The sequence below is a fragment of the Melospiza melodia genome, chromosome 8 (assembly GCF_035770615.1).
Source record: "Melospiza melodia melodia isolate bMelMel2 chromosome 8, bMelMel2.pri, whole genome shotgun sequence".
Lineage (NCBI taxonomy): Eukaryota > Metazoa > Chordata > Aves > Passeriformes > Passerellidae > Melospiza > Melospiza melodia.
This window is the reverse complement of record NC_086201.1, coordinates 26,821,579-26,836,199: the sequence shown is the minus strand read 5'-3', so window position 1 is coordinate 26,836,199 and position 14,621 is coordinate 26,821,579. Positions and strand designations below refer to the sequence as shown.

General features: G+C 37.4%; 1 protein-coding gene across 4 annotated transcripts in view; it reads left to right on the top strand.

Moving 5' to 3' along the window:
* Positions 1-14,621, top strand: part of AOX1 (aldehyde oxidase 1) — a 38,709-nt gene that overhangs the window by 10,996 nt on the left and 13,092 nt on the right. For all 4 annotated transcript variants that reach the window (XM_063162427.1, XM_063162428.1, XM_063162429.1 and 1 more), the window contains 12 exons: positions 38-131; positions 844-953; positions 1,801-1,985; positions 3,118-3,280; positions 4,511-4,603; positions 6,546-6,715; positions 7,989-8,115; positions 8,429-8,551; positions 9,666-9,762; positions 10,675-10,799; positions 12,237-12,370; positions 13,579-13,666. In XM_063162427.1, the coding sequence (XP_063018497.1) occupies positions 38-131; positions 844-953; positions 1,801-1,985; positions 3,118-3,280; positions 4,511-4,603; positions 6,546-6,715; positions 7,989-8,115; positions 8,429-8,551; positions 9,666-9,762; positions 10,675-10,799; positions 12,237-12,370; positions 13,579-13,666 (1,509 nt within the window). The remainder of the gene's footprint in view (positions 1-37; positions 132-843; positions 954-1,800; positions 1,986-3,117; positions 3,281-4,510; positions 4,604-6,545; positions 6,716-7,988; positions 8,116-8,428; positions 8,552-9,665; positions 9,763-10,674; positions 10,800-12,236; positions 12,371-13,578; positions 13,667-14,621) is intronic.

Sequence of the window (14,621 nt, the reverse complement as noted above, 5' to 3'; positions counted from 1 at the left end):
TAGAGAAAAGTAACATAAACTTCTTTATTTTTTCAAGTCATTTGGTGGAAACATCATAAGTAGAAAATCAACATCAGACTTGAATCCTGTTCTGGCAGCCAGCAACTGCATGCTCACTCTGGCTTCAAAAGGTAGGAGGAGATAGCCTGTCTCTGTAGCATTTAAATGTTCAAAGGGCTCTTAGAGATTTAGGTTCCTTGCAGAATTTTGTCATCTTCCCTTCTAAGAATTTGAACTTTCATAATATGCATCACAGAATAACAAATATGTTCACTTTCAGAACAAAATATCAAAAAGAGAAAGGAAAGAGCAATAGCTTTTATTCCTTTCTGGACTCCTGGAAATGCTCAGAATCTCAGGGGAAAAGCAAACAAAGAAAAGAAAAGAAGAAATTAACCCACAACCTAAACAACAAAAGCCCCACCTTCCTAATAACATTCTACTTTTGCAGCAGTTCTTTACCACTCAGTTTGCTTCCTCATTTTGTATGTTTTAGACTGAAAGGTAGTTATGACAGCAGCTGCAGAGATCTGGAATAAGTTGATAGGGTTGAGGGTGGAATCATCATGGCAGTATTGGAAGGGAGGATTATAGAATGGGGATTGACCTCTGAGTACTTTTTTTAGGAATCTGGTATTATGATGTTATGGAAGATGGAGCAACCATTTGAATTTATGGAAATATCACTGATAGTTTTTTATGTAAGCTCTGTAGTGTTTATTTATTCAGGAAGGCAGCAGGTATTTCTTGCCAATTAAAATACTATTGATATTGTGTTAATTGCACAATTGTAGGGAATTTTCTGGATTTGAATTTTTTGGTTTTTTTTTTTTTTTTTTTTAGGACAAAGGCGACAGATTCCTGTGAGTGATATTTTTGCAGATGGAGTTGGTAACAATACCATTACACCAGAAGAGATCTTAGTCTCTATCCATATTCCCTATTCTAGGAAGGTAAGTTATTAGTTTATTTAGATTTGCTTTATGCGGAATTAAAGACTATGAAATAAAGAGCAAGAAGGGGCATAATCCATCTGTTTGAACTAGCACTGTTACTGCTCACTTTCTGAATTCCTTACATTTATTCATTTCAGTGCCATACTATCTCCCAGTTTCAGCCAAAAAACACAACTCAACAGGTAGCTGGCAATGCTACATAAAGAGTAATATTCAGAAAAAAGTTTGCCCTAAAATGATGAGGGAAATAGCAGTTGTCTAGATCCCCTGTGGAAAGGGGTCTTGGACAAGTTGCCATTGTTCTCACCAAAGCAGGCTGCTCACCTGTGATATGACTGGCATCAAATTGGCAAAGCATTGTCATCTCCTGAGGATTTTTCTTTAAAATGGGATAAGATTGGATATGTGCATATGGTGGTTCCATAAATGTTGCTGAACTGAATAATAGTCTTTAACTGATACTGGGTTTGCAAGAGTGGATATGGGATCTTAGAAGAGAATTATGGGTTATCTTATATGAATACTGAAGTTTGGCAATATGTTGAAGCCTCTAAAGTTATGGTCTTGTTATAAATACAGCCCCACAAAATCCCTGTCTTCCTGTTATCTACCATGAAAAATCTAGGTCATCTGAGTTGTGTAGGTGATAGAGGATTGTGTATGAGCTGCTAGAAAATCAAAGATGCTAAATCTGGTGAAAGGTCAAGAGAAGAAAGTGCATGGTCTTGAATACTCAGGAAGTTGAATTTGTGCTCTTAATTTTCTGTTCTCTTGCTTCACATAGCACAATAACAAAATCTGCTTTCAGATACTTACATGTCTGCATTTCTGTAATCTTGCTCAGGGGGAGTACATCTCTGCATTTCGACAAGCACCAAGACGGGAAAATGCTCTTCCGATAACCAATGCTGGGATGAGGGTCCTTTTTGAAGAAGGTACAGACATTATAAAGGATCTAAGCATTTTCTATGGAGGTGCTGTCTCAACAACAGTCTGTGCAAAACAAACCTGTTGGACACTTACTGGAAGGTAAAATTTCTTTGTCTTGTGTGTCTGAGCAAAGGGACTTTGAAAGCTCAGGTTCATGTTCCTTGTGACACGAAAGTACAGAAAGATTTCATTTGCCTGACTGATGCCTTGTATGTTCAAGTGAATGATCAAGCCTTAATGATGACTTTTCAGGATTGTTACATTTTGGAGTTTGCACATGAAGCGCAGCTCCAGTGTGAATTATGCAGAGAGATAAGAGATGGCCTGTGAGATAAGTGGGTGAGGTATACATCAGTCAGTTGTGCACCTAAACCCAAGGATGAGTAAATTACTCTGTACCCCATACATTTGATAATCCTCTCATCAGTGTTCTTGAGTCCTTCAGTTTGTCTCTAAAAGATACAAAGTTTGAGAACAGTAGATGGGCCAAATAAAGTTAGAAGCACAAGTCAGGTCTTCACCTTTTCAACATATCTTCATCTACAAGGTCTCAGTAATCTCTGGAATTAGTCCCTGACTTTCCCTCTCACTTTGCAGCACTTTTCAAAGTTTTGGAGGAAAAAAATTGCAAATTCAAGCAGCATAAAAGTAGCACTAAATGAAGCCCCTGTTGCCTTTTGTTGCTATTTAATATGCAACTGTTTCTTTAGTTGAAGTGTTCGCTATTTTTTGATGCTTAACATTATGAAATTTAGTCTAGTAGACTTAATATTTTGGTATCTGTAGCCGTGTAGCTATACAGAATTAACGGTGTTGAGTTACTTGAGGAAGAGAGTGCTTTCAGAAAATGTAACAGCTAATTAGATCCCTTGGAAGTATCTACATTTTGCATCTATATCTACTTTTTTTCAAATATGGGATAGTATCTGCAATATGGTGAGAATCAGTAAGACTGCTAAAGCAACTTTAAAGCTGTAATAGAGTTTATTTATGTATTTGTTTATTTAAAAATGCTGGCATAGCACTTAATTCAGTTTGCTTATGGGAGTGTAGCTCTGTGAGCAACATTGATCTACACCATTTTAAAAATTGCAGACATTATTAGAAACAATATTTTGACTTAATTGTGATCAGGAGTATGTCTGTGGTCAATGGTACACATAAATTACTGCAATTGGTATTTATTTTTTATTAGTCCTGGTCTGATTGTATCTATTATTCTTCCTGACAGACACTGGAATGAACAAATGTTGGATGAAGCATGCAGACTTGTCCTTAAGGAAATTGCTCTTCCAGACTCAGCTGGTGATGAAAATGTAGACTATAAGAAAACTTTGATGGTCAGTTTCTTCTACAGATTTTTCCTGGAAGTATCGCAGTCATTGAAGACAATGGTAAATTAGTTCATAAAATCATGGAATGTACTGAGTTACAGGAGACCCATCAGGACCATGGAGTCCCACTCCTGGCCTGCACAGGACACCACAGGAGTCCCACCATGTGCCTGATAGCATTGTCCAAATGCTTTTTGAACTCAGGCTAGGAGCTGTGACCACTGCTCTGGGGAGCTTGTTCCAGTGCTCAAACACTCTCCGGGTGAAAAATCTCTTCCTGATGTGCAACCTAAAGCTCTCCCCTCCCGACTTCATGCCATTTCCTCCAGTGCTCTCAGTGGTCAGCAGAAGAGGCTGATACCTGCCCCTCCACTTTCCCTTGTGAGGATGTTGAAGACCTCAGTGAGGTCTCCCTTTACTCTCCTCCAGGCTGAGCAAACCAGGTGTTCCCCATGTCTGCTCTTGTGCAAGCAAATAAAAGGGGTGTTCTTGCTATATGTTAGTGCTTGCAATTTGTGCAGTGTGCTAAATCATTGTCTTTGGTGTTTGGAGCTACTCAATAACCTAAGTGTTTAACTCCCAAAGAGGCTGACAGAGAGATTTAACTTTTAGATGCTCAGATATCTTTACCTTGGACATAAGGCTTTAAAAGACATTTCAGCTATATTAATAGAACAGCATACCAGCAGCAAGCTCCCAGACCCAAAGGCAATAAACAAAAGATCTTACTCTGTAGTTCAAAACACAAATAGATGAAATAGAAATAAAGGCTTTGGAAAAAAGCTGTAGATACTAAACCAACCCTCCTTCTTGTATGAGCTGTTGACTGGGAGATGAGGACACTAAAGTTTCACTTGCCAAGATGTTCTAGGGTAATTTACTTTTTTATTTTTGTCTTAAATATATTCTTACATAGAAAAATATTCCTTTAACACTTTTCTTCTGTTACCTTGAGCTTTTTCCTCTAAATCAACATTATAGGTAATTGTTGAGTACCAGGAGTGATTCTGAGCCACTTTTGATCAGACCTCAAAACAAAGCTCTTCTGTCTGTCCCTACTTGATGTTACTTACTTTAAAAAGTATATTTGTTGACTCTAATACATTTTTGAATATTATTTAGTGACACCTAAAACCTCGACATTGTTTTCAGATTGTTGTTTTAGGCCTTTCTAGTTTGAGCCTGGAGAGCATTTCCTGTGTAAAGATTTTGTGCTTGATTTTGATTGTTGGCTTTTCTAATTGTAATGTTCAAAATGTGAGTTTTAGTAATAATTCACTTCTTTTTCAGGATTCTTGCCATTATCCAGGCATACCTGTGGAATATGGGAGTGTCCTACAAGATTTCAAAACCAGAATGCCCCAGAGTATCCAAATATATCAGGCAAGTGATTTCATTCTGACATTGTTTTGTGCTTTATGAGACTAGGTAAAAAGTCACAGTTCTAACATGAGCTGTGGTGTGAAGGTCAGGTTCAGATTTTCCAAAGGACTGGAAGCAATATGCTTTTAGTGGTTGATTTTAACTGTATCTCATTTGGAGAAGCCTTGTTTATAAAAATAGATTCTGGGGTATACTCACTTCTTCTAGACAGTGCTTTGAAGATAAATATGCTAAGCAAACTCCATTGTCAGACTGCGCAAAATTGGTTTATTGCAGTGTGCTAACCAGTTAGAGAGAAATTTTAAAAACAAAAAAAAAAAAGATTGGAAAGACCAGGTATAGTATATATATACACTGTAGCACAGCTATAGTATTGTTGTTTCAAGATCCTCAGGGGCTCTTACTGTAGATTTAGGAATCAAGATGGTGTGTGATGATTGTGTGCTCAAATTAACACAAGCAAGTTGTCCTAAATCAACAGTAGAGAGCAGCAAAGAACACATTTGGTATTTTCTGGGCTCATCGTATAAATAGTTCATGGTGGAAACACCTGCAAGGATTTTTAATATTTTGACACCCTCAGTACACAAGTTAAAATACCAACTTTTGGAAACCTAAAGAAAAATTCAAATGAAATATAGGTAAATACTTGTTTTTCTTTTAATTTTTAGGTATTCTCTAGAACAACACGTGCTTTAAATTCTTCATATTTGTTCAAATTGTTGCATTAAATTTCCTTCAGAGTTGTTATTATTTTTAAAAATACAAGGGCAAGAAGCAGTTAGAGGAGCCATGATCAAGGGGACTATTTCTGTGACTTTTCCCCAGTTTATTCCCCATCTCTAATAAAGTGACTGAACATCAGAAATTGAAACAATTTGATACTCAGATCAATTGGCACTGAGCAATAGAAATTTAGAAACCCAGAATATCTGAGATTTTCCACTTTAAATTTCTATTTAGGTTTTGTAAGGCCATATTTTTTGTCTGCACTCTTTCATTTGGACATTATTAAGATGAATAAAAAGAATGCTTATCCTGAAATCCAAATACGTTGTCATTCTGTGGTGGAAATGTTGAAGTGGTTTGGCTGAGACATCCATTTGAGGAACTTCAGGCAGTCGAGCAAAGAGTGGTCATTCTTGACTTTGTGCCAATAGCAGACAGTGTGCCAGAAAGTGCAGGAAGCACAAGTGTGTAGCCTGAACACTTGTGTGCTAGAAGCTTTAGAAGTAAAAACATTTTAAGTCATAAGCAATTAACTAATTCTAAATGTAGAAAAGGCAAAAAGTTAGCATGAATACTAACACAAAAATTGGAAAGGTGTTCTGGAAGTTTGCAACATTAGTTCACATGGCAGATTTAACTGGAAATGCTGTATTAATTTTAAAAATAGCAAAGTAAGATTAGTAAGACACTAAATTCATACACAGGTGCAAGGAAATAATTGGGAAGAAAATATTTAGGCAGTATTTTCTCACTGATTTATGTAATCAGTTGCACTCTTTCAGTGAGGAAGACAAATCTTAGAAACCATTGCATATAGCTCATAGTAAACCACCTGACACTGGTAACATTCAGAGCAGAATTTTTTGAGAATAATTCAGAAAATGATCAAAGCTTCATTACACTATTCAGTAAGGGAGGAAAATGTCTTTTGAAAAAATGCTGGTTTTGTCACTTTGTAAATAATTAAGGAAAAAAAACCAAATAAACAGCCCTGTGTGGGACTCTCTGAAGGTTCCATAAGAGAAGAAAAGAGGAGAATGAAGTCCCCAGGAGTAGCAGTCACCTCCTGCAGCCACATCTCTTTCAATATTGAACCAGAAGATGATTGTATGAGCAGTTGTTCATTCACCTGATTTTCTGATCACTGTAAGAGTAACAGGACTGGTTTTTTTCCTTACCTGGGGGTGCTGGGTGTATGTTTCTGACTGTTCAGGATGTAGATCCAAGCCAGTCTCCCCAGGACCCTGTAGGACGGCCCGTTATGCACCAGTCTGGGATAAAGCACGCCACTGGTGAAGCAGTCTACATTGATGACCTTCCTTCTGTGGATGGGGAACTTTTCCTGGCTCCTGTCACTAGTTCCAGAGCTCATGCTAAGATTGTGTAAGTGTTCAAAGTGGACCTGAAGAAAGTGTTGTCATGAATTGCTGCTGAGATTTTTAGGAACTGATGAGTTATGTGTGTACAGAACAGCATGCCTGATACCTGCACGCAAATCCATGCTGGAAGCATTATTGTTGCACTAGTAGAAAGGTTTGTTAGGATTTAAGTGTCTCACCCCATTTTACTGTACCAGTAAGGGTGAACTGTTTCTGGTCCATAAACCAGCACAGAGCTAGCCTAGCTACCTCCACAAAGTGCTCAACTATGCAGTGCAAATAGACTTCAAGATTCACTTTTACCAATACTGCTTTTAAACCTTAACTACATGATGAAAGAAGAAAATAGTTCAAAATGTAGGAAGTAGTGTGGCAACATTGCAGCCACAAGGTGGCAAAACTCATATGAGGTTTATAGGAGAAAAGGGTGGAGAAGAGGATTTTATTTTGTAAGAAAACTGTTTCAATGTATGCTTTTATGCTGCCAAGACACACCTATCCTAGCAGTCTGTTCAACATTCAGGCACCAAGACACAACCAAGTGATCTGTCATGACAGATAGGACTGGGGCTTCTAGCTACTGAGTCCTTGTCATATTCCCTGGCTTATTCTTAGGTCATTGCTGGGTTTGGCAGCCCTCTTTTTGGTGTCATCACAGAGGTGACATCACACCCATCTCTGCAAGTCAATAGAATCTAGTCGGTCTCCTTTGTCTCCTGATGTGGGTGTCCAGAGAAGATGCCTGTACATGTGCAGGGATCTGATGACCTGCTGAAGTAGATGCTGTCAAAACATGCTGTTCTTGTAGACCTTCTGCTGTTCCTTCTGATCCTTATACACCTAGACATTTCCATTCCTTCCCCATTTATACTGGTTTTGTAACTTTTATATCTCTCTACATGAATCCTCCATCTGCAGATGAGTAATTGTATCTTGCAATATGTGTGTAGGCTGTCAGGTCTTAGAAAGTTGCTGTTGTAATATTGTAATTGTGTCGTGATTTTTTATTAAACCAATGCAATTCAGGCAACCTAATGGGCCAATGATTTCCCTGTTATATCTAAATTATCTTTTATAAATGAAGCAGATTAGCAGAATCTTAAATTGTCTTTTATCTGTGCTTCTCCACATGCCAGAGACAGAAAGAAAGTGTGTGTGTGAGCCTATGAGCAAATCTTGATAGTAGAAGAAATATACCTCTGTATTGTGTTCCCTTCTTCTGTGATCAGTTTGCATAATTAATGAATTACACTTCTCTCTTCCCATATCCCAATCAGATCTATAGATACCTCAGAGGCCCTAAAAGGAGCAGGTGTGTTTGATGTCATAACAGCTCATGATGTGCCAGCTGCAAATGAGTTTCATTTTTCTGATGATCCAGAGATTATATTTGCAAAAAATGAGGTATAAATACAATCTTTTTGCAACTGATTTTCATAATTTTAGCTGTTTTTTTTCCCCAGCCTTTTATTGTCCTATTATCCATTTCTGAACAGTATATTTTCCTTGATTCTGTAGTTACAGTGGTATTTTTAGAATTTGTTAGCTTCATGGATGATGTAAAAATACAAAAGTTCTTAACTCAAAGAAAACTTCTAAACAGGAAACGTAAGTGATGGTAATGTAAAATAAGAATATCAGTAACACATGAATTGTGTTACTGATTGTGTGGGAATTGCTTGAATCCACTGTTGCAGTACTGATGTGTATTCTGCAGGTGATTTGCGTGGGTCAGATTGTCTGTGCCGTGGTCGCAGATTCAGATGTTCATGCCAAACAAGCAGCTGCAAAAGTGAAGATAGAGTATGAAATGCTGGAACCAGTAATTTTAACAATTGAGGTACTAATAATTTCTTCTGCTTTTTTATTGTGTTACCTATTTAATGAATGGAAGCAGTTTGCACGCTTTAGTTGCTTTTAAAATATGATTTTTAAGGAAACAAGATGAATTTGAACATCCAATTAAGCAGTATGAGTATCTCCCTATAAATAAATGTTTAACCTTTTGTCTAATTTTGACCACTTGTGATAGGCAGCAGTTTTGAAAGTATGAAGGTTTGACAAGATTTACGGTAATAAACATTAGGACAGTCCTTCTGTTTTTTTGCATTCTAATGTTCCCAGTGAGGAAAAGGCAATGAGCATGCTGGTTTCTAATTTTCTGGTAGCTACCAGTTGGTAAGTCAGCATGTGTATAGTGGCTAAGAGTTAGCTCCTGATTATCTCTAGCATTTTTATCTGTTGTCTAGCTTGAAAGCTAGGCTGGAGACGTAGGAGTTGTTGGGGGAAAATGAAAGAAAGGTGTTAGGGATGAATATTTTAGAAGTGTAATGTGAGAGTCACATATGGACTTACCCTGGATCAAAGAGAATAAAAGTAAGGAACAAAGAACACACAGGGAATCAGCATTAGTTCAGCATTAAACAACTTTACAGCTTGTTTTAATGTGTGTGTGGTCTAATGGAACAATCTTTCTGATAGAAAAACAGATAAAGGCTGACAAATTTTGTTAACATTTCATTAGAATTGAAAATCCAATGAAATCTCATTAGAAATAAAGCAAATGCTAATTTATAAATAGATTCCACCTTTACTTAGTCCTTGTGATTTCTTCCCCTCTTACTGGCATCACACTTTGGATGATGCTGTTGCATACTTTGTGGTGTCTTGGTCACTTCCTGGGTGTATGACTGGGAAGAGCAGGTTAAATAAACTGAATGCATTTCCTTCAGAAACTGCTGTCATCAGTTACACAGGATGCGTCAGGAAAGAATTGCTGGTATTGAATAACAAACTCAACAATGACAGTAAAGTGATGGAATACAGCTGTTCATTGATTTAGGTAGCTGGTGGTTCCAGTCTCTGAAGACAGTGGTGTTGGTCCTGAGACTAAAGGGCTGCTGGGAATCTTAGAAATACTTAAACTCCCCCATTTCTCTTTTTCTCCATTACAGGAAGCTATAAAACACAACTCATTCTTTGAGCCAAAAAGAAAATTAGAACAAGGAAATGTTGATGAAGCATTTGAAACTGTTGATAATATAATTGAAGGTAAACTGTAGAATGCATTTGATGAGAAAATTTTGGCTGTCAGTATTTGGGTTTGGCTGTCTGCTCCTCAAGTCCCAGTTCTACCTTTTTTCCATATAGTCATTAGGCCTGAGAAAATGGCTAAATCTAGTGTATTGTTGTTCTGCTGCTACATTCAAGTTTTTTGCATCACCTGTTCTTGGAAAAAGTTACAGAATAATTAGGTTGGGAGGGAGTCTTAGTCCAACCTCCTACTTAAAGTAGGTCTGGTTAGAGCAGGTTGTTACAGGCTATGTCCAGTCATGTCTTTAATACCTCCAAATATGGAGATTATGCAACATCTATAGCATGTTGCATAGAAACCTGTTCCAGTGTTTCACTGCTTTCATGCTGATTTTGATTTTTCTTATCTCTAGCTGGAATTTCTTGTGTTCATTGCCTCTTCTCTTTCCATTGGGCATCTCTGAGAACAGTCTGGCTTGCTCTTGTCTATACCCTTCCATTAGGTAGTTGTAGACAGATCTCTTCTTAAACCTTTTCTTCTTATGAATGAATAAATCCAGTTCTCTCAACCTCTTCTCATACATCCTGTGGTTCAGCCCCCTGGTGATCTTGGTGGCCCTCTTCTTGACCTGGTCCAGTATGTGCATGCTTTGTTTAACTTATCTAGGCTTTATTGATTGTTGTCACCACTTGTGGGCAATAGTGTTCTGCTTTAATCCAGTTCTGGTGATGCTGCTGGAACAAGACCAATTTAATATTACAAGGATTTTAATTTGTGTTTTTATTTTAGATGTTGCTCTTTCACACAAGAAGTATCAGAGGATTTGGAACTGATTACCATCATTTACATGATGGTGGGCTGTTAGTTCTCTGGTTGATTTCTTCTGTCCTTTTCCCTCAGTAATACTTGTATTTTTCTCATTGAATCAGGGGAGATTTGCATTGGGGGACAGAAACACTTTTACATGGAGACTCAGAGTATGCTTGTTGTTCCAAAAGGAGAGGATAAAGAAATGGATTTGTATGTGTCAACACAGCATCCAGCAGTTATTCAGGTAATGCAGAGCATTCTCAGAGAAAGCATGTGGACTTGTGACAATAGAGCTTTTAAAGTTTTGTTACAAATCTGTAGGAACAGAAGCCACAGAAACATGAAGTTGCCATCTAGATGTCCAATAACAGCTGCTTTGTCGTGCTGCTGTATTCTGATAAACACTGAACACTCCACTGCCAGGATAAGTCTCTCCTTTCCTTTTGAACAAAGTACTTCATACCTCCACTATAGTAGGCATGAAAAACTCCCTGTGGAGTGCTGAGGCTCCTCCATCTCAGTTTTCCACTGGAGTGAGGAGCAATTAGTTCTCTACAGAGTCAGAACCGACTGAGGATCTGATCAAGTCTAACAGCTGTAGGTGAGACTGCTACTCCATGCAGCAGTCTCCTAATCACAGATTGGTTTGGGTTTCAAGGAACCTTTAATGACTATTTAATTCAACACTCCTGCCATGGACAGGGCTGTCTTTCTCTGCATCAAATTTCTCAAAGTCTCATCCAACACACCCTTGAACACTCAGAGTGATGGGGTGTCCACAAGTTCTCTGAGCAACCTGTTCCCATGCCTTACTACCCTCATTGTAAAAGATTTATTTCTCTTGTCCAGTCTAAACCAGCCCTTTTTTAGTTTAAAAGCGTAGCCCTTTGTCTTGTCAATACAAGCTTTGCTAGAAAGTCCTCCTCTGTTTCTTGTGAAATCCCCTTTATAATTTGAAAGGCCACAGTAAAGTCTCCCTGGAGGTGTCTTCTCCTGGCTGAACAACTCCAAGTCTCTCAGTCTTCATAGCAGAGGTGTTCTAGCCCTCTAGACACTGTCATAATGTTAAATGACAAAACAAAGCTGCCATAGCTTGTGGTCTGCAGATCAATGGCCATAGTGCATGAAACTGCTGGTATTTCAGACTCAACACTGGCATTTTGTGTTCAACGCCCAGTTCTGCTCCTTTTATAATTTCCATTATTATTATATTGCCAATAGCCAACTAGTATGAAGAACTCTGTGTCTGAGAAAATTATTTCAACCAAAAACATTCCTGACACTAGCAAGACCTTAGATAATTAAGAAACAAATAGTTTTATTTTAAATAAGAATGAGGTATTACCTTAGTAATAAAAATAATATAAACTGTTTACTAATCCATTTTTATTATACCCAAAGCTTCCTACTATTTAGACAATGTAATTCAAGATTATTATTGTTCACATTGGCCAATGGTCTTTTCACAGTCTGCATGGTAAAGATTTGAAATGTGAGCACTGTTGAGAGTTTGTTGTTATTCTTTCTTTGCTTTTTAACCTAGGGTAAAGGAAAAGTTATATTCATCTGATAGAAGAATAGAAATATCTGTGGAACCCTTTTCTAGAAAAGGTTTCTATTTCAGAATCTAGCTTTTGGACTTTGTTTGGGTTGGCATAAAATATTAAAACTTGTTTTACAGGAGATGGTAGCTGCGAGTTTAGGTGTTCCAGCCAACAGGATCATGTGCCATGTTAAACGAGTTGGTGGAGCTTTTGGTGGGAAAATCCTGAGAACTGGCTTACTGGCATCAGTTGCTGCAGTGGCAGCAAACAAGTAAGTGGCAGCATGTGTGTTTTGAGATATGAAACAAGCAAACAAAGTTTCCATTTTGGCTAAAATGATTTCTCTTTTCCAAAGCTGCTAGTCAAAATGTCATACAATCCTGACTTCACACTTTGCAAGACTGTTCAGTACATTTCTTTGTTTTGTTTTCTTGGATTACTTATGTTAAGCAGCTCTAGCCTCAACTAAATTAATGGGCTGCAAGAAGATTATATTAGTATGAGCTAGAAATACTCAAAAGGACCAGTCCCTACCTACTTGGACTTCCTGCATTCAATAAAATATGACACTAACCCTCCAATTGTGAGCTTCGTTGACACAGCAGAATGCAGAAGGAAGAGTCATGAGTGGAACTGCTTTTAAGAAAAAGTAGTTTTAGCTCAGTTCTCAACATTTTTCAGTCAAAATTAGCATAAATCGCTGAGGTACTTTGCTTTTTCTAATACTGCTTGAATTCGTTTAAGAACATTAACATGTAAAGCTCCATCCCCCATCTTCCAAATTTGGCAGGGTTAGCTGTCAGGGCATACAAAACTCCTTTATAAGCATAACTGATTTGCTGCCGAATTCACATTGGGCTACATCTTTCAGCCAAAATGATCTTGTCATCTGAGGTGTTAGCTCAATAGGTTTATGTTACTTCTACTGTCACTGGTATAAAATTTGCTCTTGATTATTTTTGGCCACATTATCTGTGTTTTTTATTAACAGGTCATGCTAAAAATAATATTTCTTTTATGGTTTAAAGTATCTTTTTTATTCTTAGGACCTTATTTTAAACTTTATGTACATTTTTCTAAAGTAATTATTTTAAATGATATATGCATTTCTAGACTATTTTTCCTGTTTTTATCGTTATTGATACTTTGGTTTCATTCCAAGACACTCTATTTCAGTATGATTCTAAATAGCTAAGAAATGACAAACACTTAACACTGAAATAGATTCTTCAGGAGTAGTTTGCACTGAGTTATCTTGTTGGCTTTCAAGAGATAAAAATTCTGACATGATTGTAAATGTGAGAAATATGAAATCTGGACATTGTGTTAGGCATATGTTCAGGCTTATTAAAGTTAAGTTTAACCTAAATTATGTTTATATGCATGGCTGGACCTGGATACATGATGAGTAGCCATAGCCATCTTATTAATAACATCCTTTATTTTAATTGCAATTTGACTTTTCTTTTTTGGATTTAGAACCAGCAGAGCAGTCCGTCTTATTCTGAGCCGAGAGGATGATATGGTAATCATGGGTGGCCGACATCCTTTTATGGCTAAATATAAAGTGAGTGCCACAAGAATTCAGTGAAAAAATACCCACCTGTATTCTGCAAATAATATTTCAGTGTTACTGGGTAATGTGTTCTGTTAATGAAAATTGGTATAACCAATTCAATTTTAAAACAAAACTACTAGCCAGGAATCCAGGAGATAGTTGCTGCACAGCCCCTTTGTCTGCTTCTACCTCTTCTCTTCAGGGTTTTGTATTATTATTTTATTATTTTTTCTAGTTCTTTCATGTTCTTAATCCTTTTATAGCTCTGTCTTCTTTCTAGGAACAGGAAGATAACCTATAGCAGACTTGTTCTGCAGAACTTTATTTTAAACTCTCCATATGGTTAGATTCACACAAAGAAGCAGCTAATTTTTCACAGAAACAGTGTCATGCAGAAAACTCACCTTGTGGAGGAAATTAATCTCTTCCCTGCCCTTGCACTGTCATCAGTTATAATTATTCATTAGGATAATTTCTGCCTTCTTTTCCCTCTCTACTTGTCATATAAATTATGTGTGCCAGCCACCATAATGGGGTTTAAATTCCGGTTTCTGCTGAATCAATAAGCTGAATGATTTCTCTTTAAAAATACCTTTGGTTTATAGCTCTCCAGTTCCAGCTGGATGCCTTTTAAGAGGGACTCTGAACAGTGGGATTATACCTGGGCAATTATACCCTTACAGTCTAAGCTCCCCTTCCCTCACTGACCGTACAGACCAGTAGGAATATTAAGGGTCTGGAGTCTTTGCATTCTTCCTGGATTTCTTTCACTGTCTGTAGCTGGGCCATTTCTTTTCTTATATCTAAGTGTGTAGCCTTTGCTAAAGATTGTAGCTTCCTTATCTTTCAGTTTGAACTGACTCTGAGACCTTCTTTTATTTGACTGGGTAACAGTTCAATATACATAGGGGAAGGTTCACAGCTTGCAGCCTAAGGCTGCTGCAAATTTAGCTGCTAATACTAA